At 39.6% G+C, this 25,738-nt stretch overlaps 1 protein-coding gene across 4 annotated transcripts in view; it reads right to left on the reverse strand.

Moving 5' to 3' along the window:
- The window catches only part of WDR7 (WD repeat domain 7), a 363,555-nt gene that overhangs the window by 91,676 nt on the left and 246,141 nt on the right, over nt 1-25,738 (reverse strand). For all 4 annotated transcript variants that reach the window (XM_032310817.1, XM_032310818.1, XM_032310820.1 and 1 more), the window contains 4 exons: nt 18,865-19,051; nt 7,525-7,642; nt 5,291-5,440; nt 4,616-4,698 (listed from right to left, as the gene is read on the reverse strand). In XM_032310817.1, coding sequence (XP_032166708.1) covers nt 4,616-4,698; nt 5,291-5,440; nt 7,525-7,642; nt 18,865-19,051 — 538 coding nt within the window. The remainder of the gene's footprint in view (nt 1-4,615; nt 4,699-5,290; nt 5,441-7,524; nt 7,643-18,864; nt 19,052-25,738) is intronic.

A 25,738-nucleotide genomic window follows, 5' to 3' on the forward strand; every position in this document is an offset into this window, starting at 1 on the left:
GAGGAATGTTTGTTTTGAACAACTGTGCTACCTTATGAACACTGTGACTTAGGTACTAATGGTCTGTGCCTCTCTGCACATCAGCTGCTAAGTTTAGATTTGAACTTAGGGCTTATCTCTGGCAAATTATGCATTGATGCATTGCTGTAACCTCATGTTTTAGTATCAGCAAGTGAGTTTTGATCAGTGATAAGAAAGAATGTCTGTCAAATTTTACTGGCTTGCGTCCTAATGCATTTCTACTTTCAAGCAGAAGATATTCAAAGGGGGAGCCTGAGTGGCTCAGTTGTTAAGCATCTACCTTCAGCTCGATCATGATCCCAGGGTCCTGGGATCAAGCCGCACATCAGGTTCTCTGCTTGGCAGGAAGCCTGCTTCTCCGTCTCCCATTCCCCCCTGCTTGTATTCCCTCTCTCGTGTGTCTCTCTCTGTCAAATAAAAAACTAAAATCTTAAAAAAAAAAAAAAGATATTAAAAGAAGTTTTAACACTGACAGAAAAGCTATTATATAAACCAAATTGGGTAAATCAAACTTTTTGTATTACTCCTTCTTTCTTTCAATGAATTTACAAATTGCAGCTTAAACTTTAACATGTTTTGAATAAACATATCAGAGGACAAAAAAATTCAGTTAATAGTATAACTAAGTAGATGAAGTCACTACTCATTAAATTACATATGGAGTCATATAATCATGAAATAAATCTGAATAGATAAATGAATAAATAAGAAAAACGGAATCAAATTGACTCTTAGTATTTAACAACACATAGAGATCAGCCTAAGTTAAAACCAAAGACTTTCATAACAATAAAATGGAAGTTTTATTATCTCAGGCAATCTGAGAAAAAGGCTGCCAAACTTCCAACAATAAAGAAGAGCTTAGAGAAACTACCAATTTAATGTTAAAATGTTAATGTTAAGGTTTTAAAATCCTGAATAGAAAATTCAAAACACAGGTGTGTATCAGAATCATAAGCCCACTGATCAAGTTTTAAAAACGAAACCAAACCAAAAACCAAGAGAACCATTATCGGGATTATTCAGCATTTGATGATGTTCCTTCATCTTAGTACTCACAGAAAATTGTGAATTTTTTAAGATTTTTTTTTCTTTTCACAAATAGATGAAAATTGTGAATTTTATGTATAACCCAAGTCACAGTACTTTCGATTTTTAAATATTCAATGACTTTGGGATCCTTGATTATTTCCTAGTTAAAGTAATACAACTTGAGATGTGAAGATCGCCTTTATTACACTGACTAAAAATTATTATTTTGAGAAGTAAACCAATTTTTTTACATATATGAAAATAATAATTCCATTCTGTAGTCTGTATGCATATAAAATACTTTCAAATCTTTGACTAATTTCTTACATACATTTTGGTTTTTCGCCTTATTACTAAGACGGAGAGACCCACAGGAAACTACCATTCTCAGAATATCTAAATGATGAGCATTCCACTAGGTGCTTATTTAATATTTCATTTAAATGAGTAGTTCATTTAAAAAGAATATTTCGTTTAAAATATTTCATTTAAAGAATATGTAATGAAGTTTTTAAACACCTTTTTATGATCTGATCTAGTGACCATAACAACTGAATACTAGTATACAGCAACACAACATGACAGAGCTTAGCCTAAGCTAAAACCCGTAACATGTTTAAACTAGGGTAAAGGAAAAAATAAAAATAAAAAAAATAATAAATAGGGTAAAGGAAAGAAGAGAAGAAAAATTCCACACACAAAAAGACTACAAGATTATATAAAGATTGCAAAAACAAATACCACATGACTGAACCACAGATACTCACTTCAGTCACTTTGACTGGAGTTCCATATTTAGTGAAAAACGTTTACAAGCAGGGGGGTCACAGGTGATGTAAGGCACCCAGAACAATGGCATGGACACGGCAGAGATCGAGTAAAAGAATTTTAACTTCTGTTGCTATGTTGACATCTTTGTTGCACATTCATCAACCAAGTACAGATCAGCTAGTAGGCAGGGAGGCATCAGACAGTAACCTTCTGAGGCCCCATTTCCGCTTAATGTTCTCTGCAGTCCTCCATAACTTACTGCCTGTTCCAACTAACATGCAGCATACACAACGACCCTATATTGCTAATCACCTTCCGATGTTTACGGGCTGGCTCTCTGTGGCTTCTATCTTCACAGCTATATAATATCTAACCTAATTTCATAGTTAACAACTGCTTGTATTAGTCTGAAGTTTCCTAAGATTAGGTCTTATCAACTTCGCTCTGGCCCCAAAATTACTTAAACTCTGCTGATTCTCCAATGCTTAGAGAATGACGGTCAAACTCCTTCATATGGAATTCAAAGCCCCACCCTCTGACACCACATTAGATGTCCACCCTCAACCTGCATTCTGGCCACTAGAATTTGCCAAAGTTCACTATATCCTTTTGTGTCTCTAGACATTTACTGATCTGGTTTTTTCTGCAGTTCCAGACGGCACACACCGGTTCATTCTGCGAAGCTCGCTCCAGTAACTTTTCTGTGAAGCTTTCCCAGAACGCACCATCACTCCTCCCACCACCAACCCAAACCCTTGTGGGGCATGGATCCTTCTCTCTACCTGGCAGTTACTGTTATCAAAACATGTTTCTCCTTTAATAAAAGGAGATTATTATTAGTCTGCCTTCTCTTTTGCGAAACTTTCTAAGATTCTATTATTATTATTATTACTATACTTTCTCCTTTGTGAAACTTTCTAAGCCTCCTCTACCCAGAATTAAGCACTGCCATTTACTGCCCAGTCTTGTCTCTGGTATGGAATTCTACTCTGGCGCATAACACAGCACCCTGGAATTATCTATCTTAATCATCACCTACCCTTTCAGACCCTGTGTGCTCCCTGAGGGTATCATCCTATTCATCATTTTATCCCCAGGGCCTAGCTAGTACTTGATACACAGTAGGTATTCAGTAGATGTTATCAAATTAATAAACAAAATACAACTGTTTTCTGCCAAATCAAAATAACCGGGTACTGAGCATGCCCTCTTAGCTTCCCAGGAGAACCCTTACTCTCCGGCAAAGAAACACCAGCAAACAAGAGTGGACACCAGCAAACTAGGGTGACCTAAGGAACTGAGGGGGCGGCTTACTGGGGAGGCAGGCTTCCAGCAAGGGCAGACAGGCCCTTGAAACACTGGACAATTTCCTCACGTTAACTCCAGGAGGCTTATCTTACATCCCCAAGACTGGTGCTATAAGGAATCCTTTACTAACATTTGCTAGCACTCAGCTCTACAACAATCATCACCTCTATAAAGAGACATCCCAGTGTCCATTTCTGCACAGGCATTTCCTTAGAGAACAACTTAACTGAGACAGTAACAGCTACATATACTGTCATCAGTTAACGGCATGAAAAGATTTTATACATACAATTTCTAACAAAAAGAACACAAACCTAAATTAACGTGGCATAATGTTAAAAAAAAAAAAATACCTGCATTCTCACACATGTCATCTGTACCATAAGAAAACACACATCTCTCCACATGTATATTCCAGCACAATCTTTTCCTTTTGGGTGTTCTGTTTTTCATTTCTGGGTGGCATGATTCAGCAACGCCAAAATGAGGTGGCTACAGTATAAAGTCTATGATAAATATGGAAGGAGATACTAGAAGATTCAGGGAGTACAACCCAATCAGCAAACACTTGCTCAAAGGCCAGGAGATACGGAAGACATAACGATGTGTCATACGACATCACCTGTCTCAGGAAACTTAGAGTCTGAAGTGAAGCTTGTCACTACTGTATGTGTGCAGAACTGAGCAAACAGAAGGAAGGAGATCACTGAATGTGTCTTAAAAAGAAAAATGTAACTATGACAACTGGTGTTTCTGTTTTCTACAGAAACAATGATTTTCAACAGATTTAAGCACTATTTCTAACAACCACTTGGAGGTAAAAATTTTTTTAACAAAATGTACCCCAAGCTATAAACATTTTGAGAACCAAAAACTATTTTAAGGGGAAAATAAACACTACTGCATTTAAAACACCTTCATTTCCTAACAATGAAATGTTATATACGTCTAAAATTATTGGTTATATTCAACATATGCAACATTATTATTTCAGTTCTAACTGTTCTTGGCCAGTTATCTCATAGGGAAAACAACTGCACTTGGTAGGACAATATGAAGAATGCTACCTTTACATTAAAAATAAAATTTACCAGTGAAAATGTGGTAGAAATGTTCCCCTGGCTGAAAAGTATACCTTCTCTCCTAAGTCAGAAAGAAGCTTCCTAAACTCTTCCTTTTGTAATGTAAATGTTAATTTGAGTGATGAAGGTAAGGACACACACATACTCAACAGATGCTATCTCTTACTCATTTTTTCAAGTTTTGAGAAAATCTCATCAGGATCCAATTTCAAATACTGGTTCTATTATAGCTGTGTTTTTGACTATGAGCTGCCTAAACTGTTTTCAGAAAGTAAGCAGATAGTAATTCAGAACTGGTTTTCTAACTGGGCAAGACTACTAATTCACTCAATTAAAATTTTTTTCAAAATTATTTGTTAGTAAAAATTATTTATTTTGCATGCTATCGAAGGCTTCTTTACCTGCAGATGGCGGGGAAACATTCTTGAAGACCTTTCTTTTTAACTAAAGATCCTTCAAGGCAGTACATAATGATGTCCATAACCTTTATAGAAAAGATGCAAATCCAAAATTAATTTCAAAAATACTTAATTTTCCAAAATTCAAACTATTAACTTAGGCCTCAGTTGCATGAAAATTCTAGATAGTGTGCAGTATTTAAACTATAGTATATTTACTAAAGCTACAGTATAGTTACTTAATACTACAGGATATTCTTTCCCTAATCTGTAAGAAACATAAGAGCACTAAAATAAAGAAATAAGACTTGTTGACTTCCAAGGCAATTCTTGTTTATGTACAATATAGGTAGCTTTTATTCGAGCACTCTACACGCTTTATTTATAATGAAAGACATTAAAGAGAACACACCCTTTAAAAATTATTCCAGTACAGACCCCTTCCCTATGACGGGTAAGTGTACACAGCAATCATTTTGATCTTTAACGAGATTTAAATAAGGCCCCTAGAAATGGTCCAAAAGTTAATTCATTTAATTATCTCTCTTTCTGTCCTGTAGGTAAGTTTTTGGATTCTTTTTCTTTTATTTCTTTGGAAATAAAAATGCAGATTTATATTACTACGTGGACATACTTAACTTGGGCTGCTGCTCTAACATTTAAAGTGGATATCCTTACCTCCACGAGAAGATCCACAACATCCGTGGGCATCTTTTCAATAAGGATCTCAATGACTCTCAGAATTTCCCCTTTAGCTCGTGCAAGAGTTGTTGTGTGCATGTTCTGTTGCGACTGGGTATTTGCTGCAAGAGCTGTATGTCTGTGCACCTGTGAAGACATTTCAATGCTGGAGACATGGCTGACACTAGATTCAGTTTTGCATTTCTAGCCACTTGTTTACTTCTCCTTTGTTAATACAGGAGGGGAAAAAAATGAGAATCAACAGAACAACTTTCTTGGAGTGGGTTGGAAAACACTTTGGATTGCAAAACTAAGTATTTAGTACAATAAAAACTCAGTAAGTATCCTCTAATAAAATTCTGTAAGTTCCTGAGTATTACATGAGGCTTTAATACAACACTACTGTGACATTTTTCCAAAGACAGACTGAAGGTTTGTGAATTTGGTCTACTTGGTGCTGAGGTGGACAGTGGTTAGAGATACCCAGCGAGTAAGAAGCATGAGACTTGCCCTCAAGTAGTAATAATAGTAAATGATGTTTCTAGAAGTCTTCCGGTGTCCCAGGCACCGTTCCTGGTGCTCTATAATGAGGCTGGGAAATGTGAATGAACGTGCCTCCAAAAATAATAAGCACTGTAAAGAATATTAGTTCACTGTGATTTTTCTTCCCTGTACAAACTGTAAGTCTTAATCATTCGGAGGAGAAAGAACACTTGATGGGACATGACAGGGAAGGGAACAGTGAGAAATACTTCAGGGTCTCACTCTAAAACTCTAAGTGAAGTGGAAAACTTATTTTTACAAGGTAATAACTGTGAACTATTACACTGAAATATTAGAACACTAAGAATATAGGGATCAACTGGTAATTAGTAAAACATTAACATTAAAATATTTTAAAAATACCTTTCTAACCAAATGCTGGAGTAGAATAAATCCAAACCATGGCTATTCTAACAGTTCATTTAAAAATATTCATACATAAATGGTGAAAACTAAGTTCAAGAACACAACACAAATACTTGCTTATTCTTTAAAGAGGCAGTTTTATGGCTGGCATTTATAGGACCTATATATGTGGTCAGACTGATGTAAGCTTTATTCAATATATTCAATATTATTATCAATGCATATTCAACTGATTAAAAACTGATTAAAAATTCCATGGCTAATAAATATGTTCATTTATATATTTATTTCTATTACATAAGAAATCTGTTCATTTATATATATATGTTCTTCATACAAATATATACCTATAAATTATAGGTATATAACATACATGTGCATACTTTAAATACAGTGTAACCTCACTGTAACACTATGCACTATCAGAAAAACACACCCCCTTATTCTACAGAATTATTTTAAGTATGAATTCAGAGTCCCACCACCTCCTATCAACCCATACAATCTATGAGAACCTTCCTTCCTCCCTTCTAACTAACTTCACGTCACAAATATTTGCTGCATGCCTATTAAGGATGGCTCTTGGGCAGACACAGGCCCAGTAGGTTTCAGGTTATCAGGCAGACTCAGAGGTATTTATTTAGTATTTTAAAAATTCATCATAGCTACAGGAAAAACAACTCAGAGTTCATACCCCACGGACACCAAGTCTGCACATTATTCATGCTGAAATGGAACAAACCTTTAAAAAAAATGTAGGAGCTTATCATCCTTCTCTCCCACTACTAAGACCTACAGGAAAGATCCTATAATTGGTTCATTGTTCTTTACTAGTTTTTCAGTTAGATGTGGGCAATTAGTTAGAACACTAAGAAGTGGGAATCAATTGGCATTCAAGTCTTTATCTGTGACATGCAATAGGAAAAACAATTAGCAAGTTTATGACTTACATTTTTGTTTACAGTTGAAAAGCCAGTGTTAAATAAGTTCAGTGTTGATTACAGGCAGATATTTACATTTGTAAAATGGGAGTATCTCTAGTATATTTTAATTTGAATAAGGCTGCTATATTTCAGATTGAAAAATTAATTTCAAATATTTGCAAGTAAGTTAACTTTGAGAACAGAAATGAGTACAAAAGCACAAGTAATGACTGCACTGCAGTGGAATTCAGGGTACATACGTATTCATTCCGGCACTAAATTATTAACTTGCATTGTTCTAGAACTGGAAGGATTATTTGTGGACATGGACCCTCAGCTCACAATATCTAATAGTTCCTCTCAATGAGAAGATGGAGCACACGGAGAGGTTGTGCTCACCTCTTTGGCTATAGTCGTGATGAAGGCGGGTGGTCTGGCAGTGGCAATGAGCGAGAGGGCATGCCTCGCAGAGCGGGCGGAGTCAGCTGCAGGGCTAAGAGGCAGCCCCATTGTGATGCTAAACAGGGATCAGGAAAAAAGGAAAAAAGAAAAGAAGCATTAGAAATATAGACTGAAAAGATTAGACACAGCTTATAATGTCAGTTCAAGGTCAATGGGAGCACTCAAACAGTTAGAATATAATGGACTTGCAACAATGAGCAGTGATTAGGAGTCAGGGTGTTCTGGCATCAAACACAAAATCGAATAATTAACCGTGAAGATTGAAAACAGTATGTGCATCTGTCCAAAGTGTTAAAAACGCCTTGTTAACAAATTATCAAGAACTAGTACTGAATGCATATCACAAAGCTCAGAATCAGGCAAGAAAGAAGACTGTGCTGAGTATTTTCAAATTTTTTGCTAAAAAAATTAAAGGCAAATAATTTGTTGATAAGGCCACAGAAAAAGGCTTCATTTAAGGACATGTATCTGAAAGGAAGCAAAATTCACTTCTGTCCATATAATTATCGAAAGGACTGAAAAAACTGCAAAAATTATTTTTAGTTTTTAATATTATTTTTAGTTTAAAATATCCTCAGTACTGTTAATTTACCCCATGCCCAATACTTTTAGAACCAATCTACTAGTCAGGATGTTCTGCCAATTATTACTTTGTATCGATGCAAAAATCATATTAATGGATATTTATTTTCTCTCTATAAAGTTCATAGGCATGGCACTGCACAGACAACATATAAAAATAGGTACATGAAATTAATCTTTCCAAACTGTTGAAATATCCTAATAGTGATGTTATATTCCTTTGCCACCCCCAAAACATAAAAATGATCATATTATGTTTGTAAGCTTCCTGCAAATTTTATATAGACTACTGTAGAAAGTAGTCAGACTTCATTAAAATGTGGCATGTGATCCAACGTCAGCTGTATACAAGGAGCATTTTGCTACTCGGTAGGAGATCCATTATAGTTTCTCTCTAATTTTGCTACTGAAAATTACGTAATTTTGATACTTACATACCCACATGAAATTATATTAAGATTTGTCCTGCTGTAATTAGTCTGTATGCTTCATGGGTAAACTGGATTATGTTTACTAAAAATTCTCAAAATGTTTACAATTATTTCTATGACTAGTCTAAGAATCATTTTAACTTTTAGATGAAAATAAGTATACATTACATAGGCATTCTTTTTTTTTTTTCCCCAAAGATTTTATTTATTTATTTGACAGAGAGAGATCACAAGTAGGCAGAGAGGCAGGCAGAGAGAGAGGAGGAAGCAGGCTCCCTGCTGAGCAGAGAGCCGGATGTGGGGCTCGATCCCAGGACCCTGAGATCATGACCTGAGCTGAAGGCAGAGGCTTAACCCACTGAACCACCCAGGCACCCTACACAGGCATTCTTATCATTGTTAAGAGAAGGTAAATTGATGATTGGAAATTCTACTTTTAATTTCTTGGTGATTACTACACTGCTTAAATCTCTGAACGATATTATAACTGCCTCCAGTCTTTTTTCCAAACTGAGGGTAGATACAAAGCAATAACTTGAAGAGGAGGATGGAGGCAATCGTTTCATGTTTCCTACTAAAAAGAAAGATGGGAGCTGACATAACACACACATACTGAACAAGAAACAGAAAGAACGTGTGGGTAGACACATCACCTCCACGGAAGATCCTGATGCCACAGGCACCCAGTCGGGGCTAGAAAGAAGTGTTCAGCAGTAAAGCAAGGTCAGGTAGTTAGCCAGGTTCTTTTTGGGATTAAAGTTTACTATTGAGAATTCCACAAAGGAAATGCTCACTATGTGAGTAGTGCTAACTAACCTAGACTGCTCAGTAATTGTTATAAAGTTCTGAGCATATTTTAAGTTTTAAAAATTTCAAAAGCTAAATACATTTTTAAGATATTCTAAGATGTTTCTCAAGTCAGTATGAAAAGGTGTTGATAATACTGAAAGGCTGAAACAAAAAATGGTATGTTACGGATGCCTGAGTGGCTCAGTCAGTGAAGCGTCTGCCTTTGGCTCCGGTCACGATCCCAGGGTCCTGGGATGCAGCCAAGCCCTGCCCTGCAGGGGGTTCCCTGCTCAGCAGGAAGTCTGCTTCCCTCTCTCCTCCCCACTTCTGCTCTCTCTTGCTAACTCTCTCTCTCTCTCTCTCTTGCAAATAAATAAATAAAATCTTTTTAAAAAGGTATAATTCTGAGCAAACCTAAATCAAATTTCCTAAGATCAATAAAGTCACGAATGCTGGGAGTTGGAAAAGATCCCCAGGTAACCTCCCTGCCCAGCAGTCAACCATGGGGCAGGAACGTCTCCCTCCTGGACAGCCCGGCCTAGGTCTGGAAGGCATGACAGAGAGGAGAAAGAACTGGACGTGGGACCCAGGGTCTAGGTTTGAAATTGAGCTTTCCTGCGCTGTTTCATGTCTTCTTGCATCTGCCCAGAATATCCCTAGGAGGGGGTGGTATTGGCATTTTATGAAGGAGAGACCAGGTCCAGAGCAAGGAGCCAAGGTAGTAGAACGATGTTCCTAGGACAGCTGAGCTTTGGAGAAAATAAAGAGGGGAGGGGCTTGCCCATATTGTTGTTAACTGGATTAATGAACTGTTACATGACTAAGCCGAGCGACTTCGGATGAATGGCTAGATTGCATCCCTGAGTGAGGTTTCCAGTGGGATGTTATAACATGTGAACTTCACCTCTGTTCTTTTCAACATCAATCGTGATTAAATGAAGATAAGATGCACAGTTAACCAGCAGTATGGATATAAAGTTGTAATGGAAAGCAACTGTACTACACGGCAGACCTGGATTCACAATGTCCTCAGATTAAACTGGGCTAGAGAAAGAAATCTTCTATGTGGGTACAAATGACCAACTTTACAGGAATGAGAGAGGCGATACTAGGCTTGACCAAGCCTAGGGAACTGCACTGAGGGTTGTATTGAGCCACAGATGTTCATGGATGTTAATGATGTAGCTGCCTTAACGTTGCTAGGTTGTATCAAGGCTAACTGAGTGATAGAGAACATGTTGCTCCTGCTGAACTTCATGGTTCCAGCTGCCTGGCTGCCCTCCCCGTGGCTATACTGCCTCTGAGCTGCTGAGATGGGATCTGCCTTCTGCAGGCCAAGTGTTAGAGCTTCCTCCTGGAGTCTGGGAGAGTCCCACCCATTCCCTGCTGTGTGCTACTGTGACCTCTTGGAGTTGGAAACCAGAGTTCAACTCCCACAAACATGATCCCGCCAACCCTACCACCCACCTCTCTTCCAGCCCTTCTCTCTTCCTTCTGGAGGAGAAAAGTTTAGTGGGAAGCCAAGGTCGGGGGGCGGGGGCAATGGGAGGAAACAAAAATAATGAGAATCAATGATTATGTGTGCCTGTGTTCACCTGAGGATGACAAGTGGATACTGTCCCCCTCTCCTTAGGCTGTGCCCTGTGGCCACCCTGGCCTGAGTAAGCACGATGTGTGGATAATGTGTCTGGTAAAGTAATAACTTCACAATGTTGTCGCGAAGATTAAATGAGCAGGCAAATGTAAAAATCACCAGCCCTGCATCTCACCTACATGATACATACAACAGATGCTTCTTCTAACCCAAGATGACTCCCACACATGGAAATCAAGTGAAAAGAAAATGGGATCAACTAACAGCAGGTCACTGGTTTCAAAGTTAAAGGCCCAGCCACATATCAGCCTTAATCCATCTCAGTAAATCATCCTGTGAATTTGGGGAAATCTTCTTGTGGGGTAAACAAGGGTAAAGTCTGGCATCTGGAAGAGAAGCTGTAGGGTAACAGGTAACAGGGTAACAGGTAAGGAAGCTAACCAAAGACATACACAAGTATTGCTCATGAATTCAGTGCAAGTTGGAACATCCAACAATTGGTAGAGGCGTCAAAGGGTACATTTGAGGGACCCCCATGATCAGTGTCCGATGGCTGGAGTGCAGGACTTGGGAATGTGGACACAGCTACTGTTCTGAGGTCAGGGTTCTGCACACGCATAGGGCACAGGCAGGAGGGCTGGGAGTGTGAGAACAGAGAGGGGTGGCCAAGGCACAGGGGAAGAAGGCAAACCTTCTCTCCTCTTCGCAGTCTATTTAATGAATCACTGCCAGAGTTATCTTCCAAAAGCACTAGCTTTATTTCATGGTTAACCTGATTAAAACCTGAGTGGGTCCCAGGGCTTCTAAGAAAAATCTTAAACTCCTTGGCTTGAGGTTCTAGGCCCTCCATAATCTAGTCTCACTACTTATAACTCAGTCTTTTCAACACCATGCTCCTGATGCCAGGTTAATTTCAAGGTTGGTCCTTAAAATTCCATTCCTTTTTTGACTGTAGGGTATGGCTTATGCTTCTCTACTCCCCATCCCCACCATTAGCACCCTGTCCCCCCTCCCCTCTCTTCAGTTCTTGTGGAAGCCTATTTGTTGTTCTGCAATTGCTAGAACATTCAATTACAATCTATTAAAACAAAAACAACCAACAACGAAACCCATTTATTCTAGGCTCTCAGCACTGAATCTGATTCTGCCAGGCATTACGAATTAGTTTTGTATTGTGAACTCTGTGCAGACTGGTACCATGCCTTCTAATCCTGTGATCCCCCCAAAGTGCCTAGTGCAGCCCTTGGACAGAGTGGTAGCTCAATAGTTACATGCTAAATGAAGTTACCTGGCAAATCCAAAAGGAAAAAAAAAAATCACTTAAGCCAGTTATTTGACTGAACTGACCAAGCAATGAAGTCAAAGTAATTGATCTAGTAGTCCCAACAGACGAAGTCTAATTCTACATGTAGTTATCTTGAAAGTCAAAGGTGCACTGTGTATGTGATATATTTTAATGCGGGATTCTAACTGAGTGAAGGATCACACTCTCAGAGGTGTGAAATTAAAGGGGTATCGGCCTTATTCTGGAATCCATGTAAATACAGAACTTACTCTTTTCATCCGATCCTGCTTATCTGGCTGTTATGCAGATCATTTGTTATATAGGTTTATAAGATGGGTCATTAGTTTAAAAAAAAAGATATGACATACTCTCTCTTTTACTCAGCATTTCGGTACACACATCCCATATGAAATACCAGAGATGATAGATACTGTAAATAAAAATCATGAATAGAAAAATAGTCCACTCAGGCTGAGCTCATTCCTTTCGTGACTGCTCATTAATCCTGTTCTAACCCTTACTCCGTTGTAGTAAAAGCATTTTAAAAGTCACAAGTGAGACCACTGTAGTTAAATGTCACCATCTACAATTGTCAGACTTCCCCATCTGTCAAATTAAGGAATACTGCAAGAGAATATTCAGGGGAAAAACCACTTAAACTTTCATAGAATAACCCACAAATCACAGTCAATAGTATTATGAACTAAATGTTTGTTTCCCCTGAAAATTTGCCCCTATGTGATGGTATATGGACACGGACCCTCTGGGAGGTAATTAGGGTTAGATGAAGCCAGATGGGTGTGGTCCTCAAGACAGGATTCCTGCTGCATGAGAGACACCAGAAAACTTGCTCTCCTTCTCTCCTAATTGTGAGCACAAAGGAGTCATGTGAGCACAGAGCCACCTGGCAGCCACCTACAGGCCCAGATAAGAGGTCTCAGAAAGAAACCTGTCAGGAAACAAACTGAGGGCTGCTGGAGTGGAGGGGAGTGGGATGGAGGGGTGGTCGGGTGTGGACACTGGGGAGGGTGGGTGCTATGGTGAGTGCTGTGAAGTGTGTAAGACTGAAGAATCACAGATCTGTACCCCAGAAACAAATAATACATTCTATGTTAATAAAAAAAGAAAGAAAGAAAGAAAGAAAGAAAGAAACCTGCCTTGTCAGCACCTTGCTCTTGAACTTCCCAGCTTCAAGAACTATGAGAAATAAATTTCTATTGTTGGAGTTCCCCAACAATAGTGCTATTTGCTATGGTAGTCCAAGCTGACTAAGATAAAGAGTTTCAGGGCATCGAAACCACTTCTCAGTGAAAACAAAGACTAAAATTATTTTGAAAATGCATACTTAATTACATAACAACTGGGCATCCCATCTTTACCTCCTCCTGGTAAAAACAGACACACTAACAAGTGTTTTTAATGTAATAGGGAATCATCAATTCTTATCTGTCATGTTAAACCTGAATTTAGTAATTCAAAGGTGGCATTAGTCTCCTAAACACAAATGTGGTAATTCTCCCAATACATGCCTATCTTTTAACCTGTTTCCTATATGTTGTATGTATTTGCAACTATGAGTTGTAATGTAAAAACTATGCTAACAGGATTTAGTTAAACGGTTCCCTCAGATTATAAATTTTCTATTAAAAATAAACAATTGGGGTGCCTGGGTGGCTCAGTCAGTTAAATGTCCAACTCTTGATTTCAGCTCAGGTCATGATCCAGGGATCCTGAGACTGAACCCTGTGATGGGCTCCACACTGGTCATGGAGCCTGCGTGGGATTCTCTCTCTTCCTCTGCCCCTCCCCCACTACTCACACACATGCACTCTCTCTCTAGAATAAAAAAATAAGTACCATAGGAAATGAATAGGAATAATAGTTTAAATATAAAATCCTAAAATACCTTAGTGTTTATATGTGTTCTTTTCTCTACGTCCTACCCCATATATAAAAACATGCAGTTGAAATTTGAGTTAAAATGTCAATTCTTTTTCTCTAACTATATATAGTTCAAAGAGAATATATCTAACTTTTGGGGCTTATCTGTATGTTATCAAAGCATGTGGGGTTTCTACTTGACTATATGTTTTTCTTTTAAAGTTTGGTAAACCAGGAATATTCCAGAAAAACAATGGGCTTTTGGTAATGCATTAATGTCCCTCCATCTTGGCAGTGCGTGAGAGACTGCCCGCTTTCAGCAGCGGGGGCCAGCATGGTCCTGCTATTGTCTTTCAGAGTAAAGGCCCTGCAACAGGAGCTGGGAAAACAGAATCACACCCAGACGACAACAGGTACAGAATGGAGTCTAGCCTTCTAAAAGCACAAGGATTTTCCTGTTCTTTTACAGAGCAGGATTTTTCTACTGTTTCTAACATTTTATCCATATATATATATAAATAACCATGGTGACCTAAAAAAAGATAAATTTTAAAAAAACGTAATATTGCATGTTTTTTTTTTTTAAGATTTTATTTATTTATTTGACAGATAGAGATTACAAGTAGGCAGAGAGACAGGCAGAGAGAGAGGAGGAAGCAGGCTCCCTGCTGAGCAGAGAGCCCGATGTGGGGCTCGATCCCAGAACCCTGGCTGGGATCATGACCTGAGCTGAAGGCAGAGGCTTTAACCCACTGAGCCACCCAGGCACTCCCATACTGCATGTTTTTTTATTTTCCTCATAATTAGCTAGGAATGGCTCTATGATTTCAGTGAAGGGCAGCCTGCATTTTCTATTAGAGTTCATCGTGAATGAGAAGCCCATAATCGTTAACTTTAAAAATTCCTTAGCGATTCTACCTGTGGGTCACTGGTGACATAAAAGATGGCATGACTATACCGGCACAGGTGAAGGCAAATGGGAGTCAGAAGACTTGTAGCTCTTCTAGTTCTGGTGAGATCTCGAGTTTCTGGTGAGGTGTTTCATCTCTCTTAATCTTGTTTTTATTGAATAGCATATTGAGAGCTCTGGATTGAATGCTGCTCTGGATTGAATGATTTTCATCTCTAAAATTCTTTGACTTAAATGTTTGTTGAATGCAAATCATGTGACAGTGTTATGAATAAATACATAATACATGGTTCGGGCACTCAGAGAGGTTACTGATATTTAAGTAGGTTATTAATTTTTGAAGGTACAAAATTCTTGATGGAAATTATTTCATTCAGTTTATTTTTAAGATCTGAAAGTGCACTGAAAATTCTGAGTTGACCGCTTTTATGTCCTTTGAATTGCCTGTTTTACGTTCGCTCTTCTCTGGATCTCTAGCTCTGGGGGTGCAGACGGCACAGTGGTAGAAGCAGAGCTCGTGGGGTGAAGGAGCCCTAAGGCAGAACCCCACCTTTCTCACTGATCAGTGTTTCTGTGGACAAGAGACAGAACCTCTTTCAGATTCGTTTTGCAACCTTCTATTATGTTTATAATCATTTTATAAAGTAAAATGTGAGACCAATCCTCTTTTTTGCCCTAATTCTATTGCCCAGAGATAACTGGGAAGGAACTTATGTTCAAGTTTTAGATGGGAACTCCCCACAGTGTAAGTTCTGCAAGGAATGACTAAAATTAGATAAAAGCAATGTGTACAGTGCCACGCCCTGTGTTTTGAGGCGCTCGCCAGCATCGGCTGGGCTCGCCTGTACCTTCCCACCGCTGTCCTCTCGCATGGCCTCATCCTTCCAGCTCTCCTCAGAATTATTCGGATGAGGAACGCAAGTGAGGCACGCAAGTACAACTCTCCCCAGCATCCCTTCGGAGCCCCCGGCTGTAATTCATCTCCGCGTCGTCTGAGCGTCCCTGCCTCTCTCTCTCCTCCTCCCTTCGCACCATGGTCCCCCCGGGGGAGACGCTGTCTCTCCTTCAGTCGGCAAGTGCCTTGGAGACAGGATCTGTGTTTGAGGCAAATTCGTAACTACATACAAGACCCCACAGTGTTCCTTCTATATGTTAACTACTCAGTAAAAGCTTGTTTAGTTAACAGACATAGTTTAAAGTTGGGTAAAATAGTTGAAAACGTTAGAAAACAGCCGGTGTTCTTTTGACTTCAAAGAAGTAAAATTCTCAGATTTCTAAAATAAAGGCATTTTAATTCTGGAAAAATGCCCTCTCCATCGAGTCGTCTACAGTTTCTCAGGAGACCTCTCAGGAATCATCTCTGACAGAGGATGTCAAGATAGGGGAGAGAGGGGAAGAAAGAAACTCTGCTCTAATATGTGTCTCCAGGACTAGGGAGCAGCCTGAGCTGGCTACCCCCCTGAATCCCCTCCCTCAGAATGGAAGTAAAGAGGGAAGCACTGGGTAGGTTTTTTCTTTTTCAATTAACATGAACTGAGATTTTGAACAGCGCAAGCCTAACACAGAAGCTTCATAAAGCGAGTTTAACATCGCCGTCAGAAGTAAGGGCTGAGCCCGGTTATGGAGCACAGAGTCAGTCCGGCACAGGGGTGCTGGTAGGTAGGCATCATGAGGGTCAGAGGCACATGGCCCGGCTCCGTTTTGCCCCATCTTAGCCCTTCTGCAGCCTGAACCAAGTGTGTCATGGATGTAACAGGCCATTTTCAATCTAAATCTTGTTATAGATTAATAAGCAAACATTTTCTTGCTTATTATGCAATTTATCATGAAGAAAATTACATTGGACTCCTCAAGGCTACATGCTGATACGTTCCTTTATTTAGAGCTGTGTATAGAGAGTTATACTAATCTTCATGACAGAAAAGGATGTGATAGCAAGATTTAAATTAGCTACCGAAGAGCAAAAAGTATTTGTGTCTGTGGACGTACTACATGCAGATAAAACACACTGCATCTTTATGTTTGCTGATATAAGCTTCATGTAAACTGATTTAAAAGCAAAATAAAACAAAATATTAAATACTACACCTAAAATAAAGCCCACCACTTCTCCCAAGCAAGAAAACAAGACTGTATACTCTTGAAATTATGTTTAGAGCAGCTTTGAAAATAGGCTATAAAATTAGGTCAAAACCAAACTGGAAGAGATACAGGGAAGCTAGAGCCAACAGGAGGGCAAAGGATTGGAAATATGTTCTGGGCTTTGCACAAAGGCCAGCGGCCTCTTACTGTTGCTTCAAATTCAATGAGTCCAGTTCTTTCCTAATTCCTAATGTCAATCAAAAACCCTCAGGCCTCCTGTATCCAAAAACTATCCTGGCTGCCGTTATGTAGAGCTATTCATTACAGAACGGAGCAGCTCTTGACCTGCTGAACACTAAAACAATGACAATGGCATCACCACCCTTACTGGAACTGAGGTAAGAGATGAAGTGATTTGCTGAAGAACATACAGCTAGGGAGCGACACAGAGATAATGTTTAGGAAGCATGGCAAAATGATGGCGGGGGGCGGGGCGGGGGGAAGCTGCCTAAATTGGAAATGAATACTGTCTCCTACCAGTCCATCGTGGGACTTTGGGCTGGGCATGCCCAGTCTGTAGACAAAGCCACAGCATCCCAGTCTAGCCTTTTAATAGCTACTTTGATCCCCACTTCTTGAGCCTAGAGCCACAAGAGATCATACAGGAACTGTGGGAAATGAGAGAGACAACCATGAAGGAAAGGGCAGAGAATTCTAGTTTTTTTCCAAGGTCAACAGAGATCAGAATGAAATGCCATTTATTGAGAAAATCAAAGAGGTGATAACATTTACATTAAGAGAGGCACCGTGGGCCAGTTTAAGGATCCGAGCCCTAGGAATTCACGCCCGTGTGGATGGCTATACTAAAAAATGAGAACAGGGGCGCCTAGGTGGCTCAGTTGGTTAAGTGTGTCTGACTCTTGGTTTTGGCTGAGTCATGATCTCAGGGTCATGGGATTGAGCCCTAGCTTGAGCCCCACCTCAGGCTCTATGCTCACCAAAGAGTCTGCTTGACCCTCTTCCTCTGCTCCTCCCCCTCTTCTCTCTTTCTCTAAAATAAATAAAAGTTTTCAAAATAAAATAAGAATAGGAATAATAAACCAAAAACCTTCCTCCAGGAATTAGGAGGCCGAGTTCTCAAGTCAACATGACCACTCCCAATCCCCTTCCCATCGTTCCTGGCCACTTGGCCACCAACCGCGTCCCACTTACTTCATTTCAGCAGCTCCCTCAACTCATCCGCCTCCCTCTACTCTCCTCATTGCTTCTCTGGGTCTCTGCAACCACTGGTCCTTGACTGTGTGCAAGTGAAACCTCATTAAAGTGAACTTAAAAATTACCATGAGTATGAAGGAATGATTCCCCAAACTGTTTGGCCATGTATTCTATCAGGAAAACATTTTTGAGCAAGTATATATATATAATTTTCCTTAGAAGTGATATGTTTACACTCTTATTAGACAGTACTATGTCAAGGCACAATGTCATAGATCAGTCATTCACTGACTCAATGCTAAATCCCACGTGTGTCCAAAGTACAGAAGTATACTTCCCCTTCCTTGTCCATATCCAAAATTTCATATATTGAGATATTTATCTTTTTTTTGTCAATTAAAAATACACAATCTATCAAGGGCAATCAATGACCTCAAACACAAATAAATCACCAACCAAAAAAAACACAAACAAAAACCCCACATATTAACTGGAATTGAGCACGTACTTGGCAAGCTGCTTCTCGGCATCAGCACAGAGTTCGAGAAGCCCCATGAGGACAGCAGACACGTCCATGTAAGGCTCCCAGACTGTGAAACCACGTCCAATCAGATCGATGGCTGTTCTTCGGATCGTACTGTGTGGGGGAAGTTTGGGGCTCGGGGGCTGCAGCAGAAGAAATGTCAGTGCCTTACCTGAAATCACAAAATAAAAGGCAGGGCAATAAAGTAATTTTACTTTTGTGATATTTTTTTGAAGGTATTTTCAAAGTATAAACCACTTTTGATTTTCTTTTAACTGAACAGGTATTTTCAACATTAACACTATGAAAGATCTCAAGTTCACAGTTTGCTCAGCCACATACTTAAAAGAGATACTTTAGGCTACAATATTTTATACCATATTCTAAAATGTTTTAATTTCAAAAGAATTATGCATAATTAAGTATATATCATTTTAAAACATACCACTGATCCTAACTTCCAAACAAGGGTTCTCCCTACTCAACATTCTGTAAAATGGAGATGGTTTCAAATAATGTTATATGGTATTTATCTTTCTTCTGTACCTAACAGAGTTCCTATGTCTAACACTTCCTCCAGTAACACTTGTCATCACAGGCGATGTTTATCAGCAGGGATGACGGATGAAGTAGAGATGTAGTTTTAAAAAGTTTCCCCCACAAGCATCTCTGTTTCTCTGTTTCTCCGTACTCCACTATACTGATCCAGCACAACCGTGTGAAGTATGTGGTAAATTCTTCACGCAGGTTTGGTAAAGAAATTAAAAGACAGTTCGGTATCACTTCTAACCTGATGAAATGATCTCGATTTTAATTAACATGTATTTCTTTATGTTGGAGATAATGTGAACGGCCTAATGGCCGTTAAGCTGTAAAAGCTCATCGATTTCAAAAGGCATTTTGACATTTACAAAAGAAAACAAGGATCGTGAAGAGCAAACTGCAATTGAGAAGAGGCTGTTTGTTTCTCGAGGGGAAAAAACAAAACCGTTTACAAATCACAGAACAGTACAGCAGACTGGTTAAGGGGCACATGGGTTTCAGATCTAAGACAGGGAAGTAACCACAGTTTCCTAACTTATCAGGGGGCCGGCTGAAGAAGGCACTCCAGAGCTGCAGTTTCCCTGTCTTAAAGCGGGGAAAACAGCAGTCATCTCGCGCACAAAGCACGAGTGCCGAGCGAACGGAGGCATGCCAAGTGTCCTGCCACGGGCCCAGGGGCTGAGAGGGCTCCCCAAGTGGCAGTCGGGGCTCATGACGAATAGCGCCTTGAACTTGTCGGTTTTCAAAATTAAGAACGTGGCATATCAACTTTAATTTAATGCACTCAACAGATAAAAGCATTTACTCATTTTTATGTCCTAGCCAACTGTTCAATGAGAGACCAGATAAGAGTCTGTGAATGCACTTTGTTCGTGGTTCAGAATACCTTCTGCCACAAAACCCTTGAAGAATCCATTGAAATCCATCAGTCTTTTCTCCAGGAAACTACATACAATACATATACATATCCATCAAATTCTGCAAAAAAATTTCAAGGAGGCCACGGTTCTTAGGTCAACATCTCCTGTTGTAAACTGAGAAGGTACGTATACAAGGAAAGCCTCCTGGAGGAAACAGCTTGGAATTCAAGACTTCATTCATATATGCATTTGAAAATTTTACTCTCCTACTTAGCCCTGTAAATGTCATATGAAAAGCAAGTTTTGTGGATCATAAAAATAGAAACTCCTTCTAAACAGGTGACCTATTGTTCTCTATTTCCCGGCATGTGCGCATTCCTTATGGCACGGCATTTTATTTTATTTTATTTTTAAAGATTTTATTTATTTATTTGACAGACAGAGATCACAAGTAGGCAGAGAAGCAGGCAGAGAGAGAGAGAGAGGAAGCAGGCTCCCCGCTGAGCAGAGAGCCCGATGCGGGGCTCGATTCCAGGACCCTGGCATCATGACCTGAGCCGAAGGCAGAGGCTTTAACCCACTGAGCCACCCAGGCGCCCCATGGCATGGCATTTTAAATTATAAGCCTTTCTGGGCATTTCCCGTCACTCGTGGCGGTAGGAACTATGTTTCATGCCAATTTCCATCTCCCACACCACTGAGCACAGTGCTCTGCACACATTACGGACCTACTATGGAACCATCTCCATGGTGACTGCATGGTTTTTTTTTAAAGATTTTATTTATTTATTTGACAGAGAGAGATCACAAGTAGGTAGAGAGAGAGAGAGAGAGAGAGAGAGAGAAGCAGGCTCCCTGCTGAGTAGAGAGCCTGATATGGTACTCAATCCCAGGACCCTGAGATCATGACGTGAGCCGAAGGGAGAGGCCTAACCCACTGAGCCACCCCGGCACCCCTGCATGTCCATTTCTAACACTGCTCCCTGCTCCAGTTTGGAGGAATGAGGTTTCAGCATGTCAAGAAACCCACCACGTTTCTGTTATTCTTTCCTTTGAGAAAGTTTTAAGAGCCATGGAGAGAGCCCCCTTGCCGCTCTCTGCAGACACCCTGGAGCTCAAGCAGCAATGGGTGTGACCCAGGGGACAGGGCTCCCTGAAGGTGTGTCCCTGGGAAGCAGGGTTGTGAAGGGGCAGGAAGGCTGCCGTTCAGTACAACGTTCTACCGCGTTTCAGTCCTCACTCTGCTGAACTGCACTCCACTATTTCTGCATTCAGTACAGGCAGGATTATTCTGCGATCCTAGGGACCTTGCTGATTTCTCACAGCCCCTGTGCGGGAACTCTGCAGGCAGCTCCCTTACCCACTCTGACAATTTTATCCGGAGAGCAAAAGTAAACCGTTAAGTGGCTGGTTTCTTGATGTTTTTCATCATTTTTCGACAAAGTAGGAAGGACAGCAGAGGGGATGTGATCACTTACCTTCCGACGAAATGAAAGAAAAGAAGAATGAGTAAGCATACTTCAAAAGACCGCTGGCCTTGCAATGGTCCAGCAGGGTACCTGCCTCTCTCCTGCCAAGTGTGATCTACCCTCACATGAGGCCCAGCCCAGCAGGAAGTGCAGGTTCCCTACAGCTCTGACATCCCCTCTCCTAAATCACTTTCTGTTTCATTCAATGATCTCATAAGTAAAATTCTTCTACAGCATCGCTCCTTCTTCAGTCGAGATCACAGTCTCTGGGTAACACAAAGCAAAGATCCCCACAGTTCTGGCAGGCCATGTATGGGGCAGCAGGAGAAGCAGAGAGAAAAATGGCCTATTTAACACACACATTTTAAACCTACTAAACTAGAGTCTGGGTTATTTTTCACTGGTCAGTCTTGGAATTATAAAGAAAGAAGAATGTTAAATTCCACATCCCTCTCTGACAACTTATCCCAAGCAAGAAGAGGGTTCTCGAGTTGAACATTTTGATTTCTAGCGTGGCTGATTAATAAGATGCTTATAACTTTAACGCTACCAGGAATAACGACCCTGATGTCCTGAAGGAATACTCTGGATACCTAAGGCTTCAAACTTCCTAATCACAGACTCTTGCAGATGATATTAAAGACTGAGCCTTGAAGAAATGGTTATTATGATAATCCAAAGGGAGAGGTAAATTTAAAATTCCTTTTCAACTTTAACTATATTCTCTACTTTGGGGTTTATCTGACTTATGTTTCCATAAGAGATAGCTGCTCTGCAACATGGACCAAGGTAATAAAAAAACCCTAAAATTCACATACCCATCGTATCCTCCCTTTTGACAGGAAAAGTCTCATGACAATTTTATGAACTTTATCTCTCAGAATTTTCCTTAAACCTATGGTACCCAATAAAAGTTGTATTTTAATCTGTATAAGATGAAATCTAATTTTGTATAAAAATATGTATTTATTTTATGTAAATGCCCCACAATTCCACAGTGCCTCACTGAATAAGCAAGACAGAGAAAGATGTTATTATTGGCCATCATGACTGATTCCTTCATAAAAGGCTCTTTAATGGCAGTATTTAAAAGTTCAACCGGACTGACATTCATTCAAGGATTTCCGCAATTTGGTCCCAACCTATCCATCCAAAGATTCATGCAATTAACTATTTACAGTATTGTTCTACAATACTAAATGCTGGAGAAACAAAAGGAAAGAAGACTAAGTTCTTTCCCTCATGGAAATGCATTCGAGTTCAGGAGACAGTTGAGCAAACAGGTAATTTGAATACATTATGAATAGTGTTAGAATATTTAAAAGCACAAGGTGTACAGAAAGAACTTAATAGGGGCACTTAACCCTGTCCTAGAATTATGAGAAGGAGTCCAGGGAAAGGTGACTTCTATACCCAAACCTGAAGACTGAGTACGAATTAACTACTCAAAGGAGAAGACTGTGGAAAGAATGCATTCCAGACAGAGAGAAGCATGTCTAAAGCCCAGGAAATGAGAAAGTGGCCATATCAAGGGGTTATACATAGTTCAGTAGAGCTGGAAATTCTGTTGGGGAAAAAGGAAAAGGTTGAGGTATTGGGCAATGGGGAAAAGAGGACAGGTGGGTGAAACAGAACAGTGACACATGAAGCAGGACAGGGTATCAGAGCCCAATCACAAAGAGCCTCATTTGCCATGATGGAAGTTTGTTAATTCTGGTGACAATGGGGAACCACTGCAAGTTTTAAGCAAAGGAGAGGTTTGATTAGATTTTCATTTTAGGAAGATCAATATTTGGGTTGTCTTGTAATTATAAAGGGGTAAAGCTACTGCCTTTTCATTCTGATCTACTCATTCCCAGACAAACAGATTGATTAGAATCACAGAATTTTCATATTGAAAGGACCTGAGAAAAACAGCATCCATTCCCGTGCTTCATATGAGATAACTGACAACTGTAGAAGGCAAGTGGACATGCCCAATGGGCCAGTGTACAGGTCTGAACACAATTTGCATCTTTATGACCATGCTTTTATTCCTGATGCTCTACCCAGCTATGGATTCAAAACTATACCCTTTATGATCAATCTCCTTCTCCTCAATGAAGGCCTGATTTCAACTGCAGTTACTAGTGTCTCCTGCAAACAGAAGATCAAATAAAATATATCCTTCATCTTTTCTCACACAATGAGAAGGCTGCCATCACTGTTCAACAGCTAAATACAACCATAGTAAGATCCACAGTAAGAGCAGCTGTCTTGGCTCTAACTTAGTTGCATTGTGGTCACAAAATGGCCTACTGAGCATCTAGACTGTTCTCCGTATCTTCCCTGCCTACCTTAGAATGAAATCCTTTTTTAATATAGCAATCGATATCCAAACATTTCTCAAATAACAATCATCTGGCATTTATTTCATTTTTTAAAGCTAATTTTATTTATTTTTATTACTTTTCACATCTGCTAAGTGAGTAAGTTCCCTAGGGCATATGAAATTTTTTGAAAATACTTCTGTTTGGCATAAGGTTTAGCATCATGCTTTGTATTCAGTTATCACTTAATAATTGTTGCTTTGGCAAATACTAAGAATTACTTTACCCTGTGTGTGCCCAGCACAGTCAACAAAATTATACACAGATCACAAATTTCCAAGTCTACTACAAACCTATGCTGGCCTGTGGGATGTTTCCATGGCTCTGTGGTGAAATGGCAAAAATATAAACAATGCAAAAAAATAAAAACAATGCAGGAAGTCTTTTTCATAAAGCTAAATTTATTCAATTTAAAGGGTTGCTTGGGTGGCTCAGTCTGTTAAACCTCCAACTCTTGATTTCAGCTCAGATCAAGATCTCAGAGTTGGGAAATCCAGCCCCATGTCAGGCTCTGCTCTCAGTGGGGAGTTTGCTTGAGATTCTCTCTTTCTCTCTCTCTCTGTCTCTGCCCCTATCCCTCCCGCCCGCACATGTGTGTGCTTTCTCTTCCTCTAAAATAAATAAATAAATCTTTTAAAAAATATTGACGAGGATAGTGCTATTTGTTAAATGTCTGTTGTGAGCAAAAAAAAAAAAAAAAAGTAAAACACTTTTCCATACTCTTGGATTTTACTTTTTGAAATTTTACTCGCCCATAATATCTGAAGTTTGGAAACCATTACCATTTATAATAAATGGTAATACAGGGGGTACACAAAGTAATACAGAATAATACAGAGGGAACAGAGTGCACCTTCTCCCACCATGGAGTCTCACAACTAAGATTTCTACTACGGGTCCCTGGCTCTTACCTGAGAATGCCAAGAAGCTCCTAATTCACTTTGTTACAGGATAGGATTCAGCGTTATTCAAGTAATTCTGGGACCATATTAAAGGTCCATTTATCAAATTACTAGTCTTTGTCACCCACGAGATAGGTAAGTAATCAATACTCTGGCAGCTTCATAGTGGGAATCTAGCAGATAACACACCACCACCACATCACCACGTATGTCCAGCCAGAAGTAATACACTACCGAAACTGCAGACATGCTCAGAACAGTGGAAGACAAGTCAAAATAAAACAAAACGCTTTGAAAAGCAGAAAGCACTAAAATCCAGCACTGGATAAGTCACAATTTACTTAGAACCTCTGGCTGTTTGAATTCTGTTGTCACACAGTCAAGAGTAAAAACAACTGCTCATATTTTAGTGCTATTTTATTCCAAGCTTTTTAGCTCAAGCGTTTTTTTGAAAAGTGCTCCACCTTTATTCTGTTTTTTTTTTAAAGTGCTACATAAGAGCAAAGCTGCAAGACAATTATTTACGCTTTGCTGTAACAGCAAAATACTAAAAATGAGAAAAGCACGGAGAGAGAGATAGGAAAATAAAGCTAGGAGAGCAGTGATTAAAGAGCTGACAGTTCTACCATGACTACCTTGTTGCTTTGGCAAGATAAATACTGCTCCATCATGAACTGACCAGTGAGAAAACACCAATTCAAAACATTTTTGTACTA

This window comes from Mustela erminea, chromosome 13 (assembly GCF_009829155.1).
Source record: "Mustela erminea isolate mMusErm1 chromosome 13, mMusErm1.Pri, whole genome shotgun sequence".
Classification (NCBI taxonomy): Eukaryota; Metazoa; Chordata; class Mammalia; order Carnivora; family Mustelidae; genus Mustela; species Mustela erminea.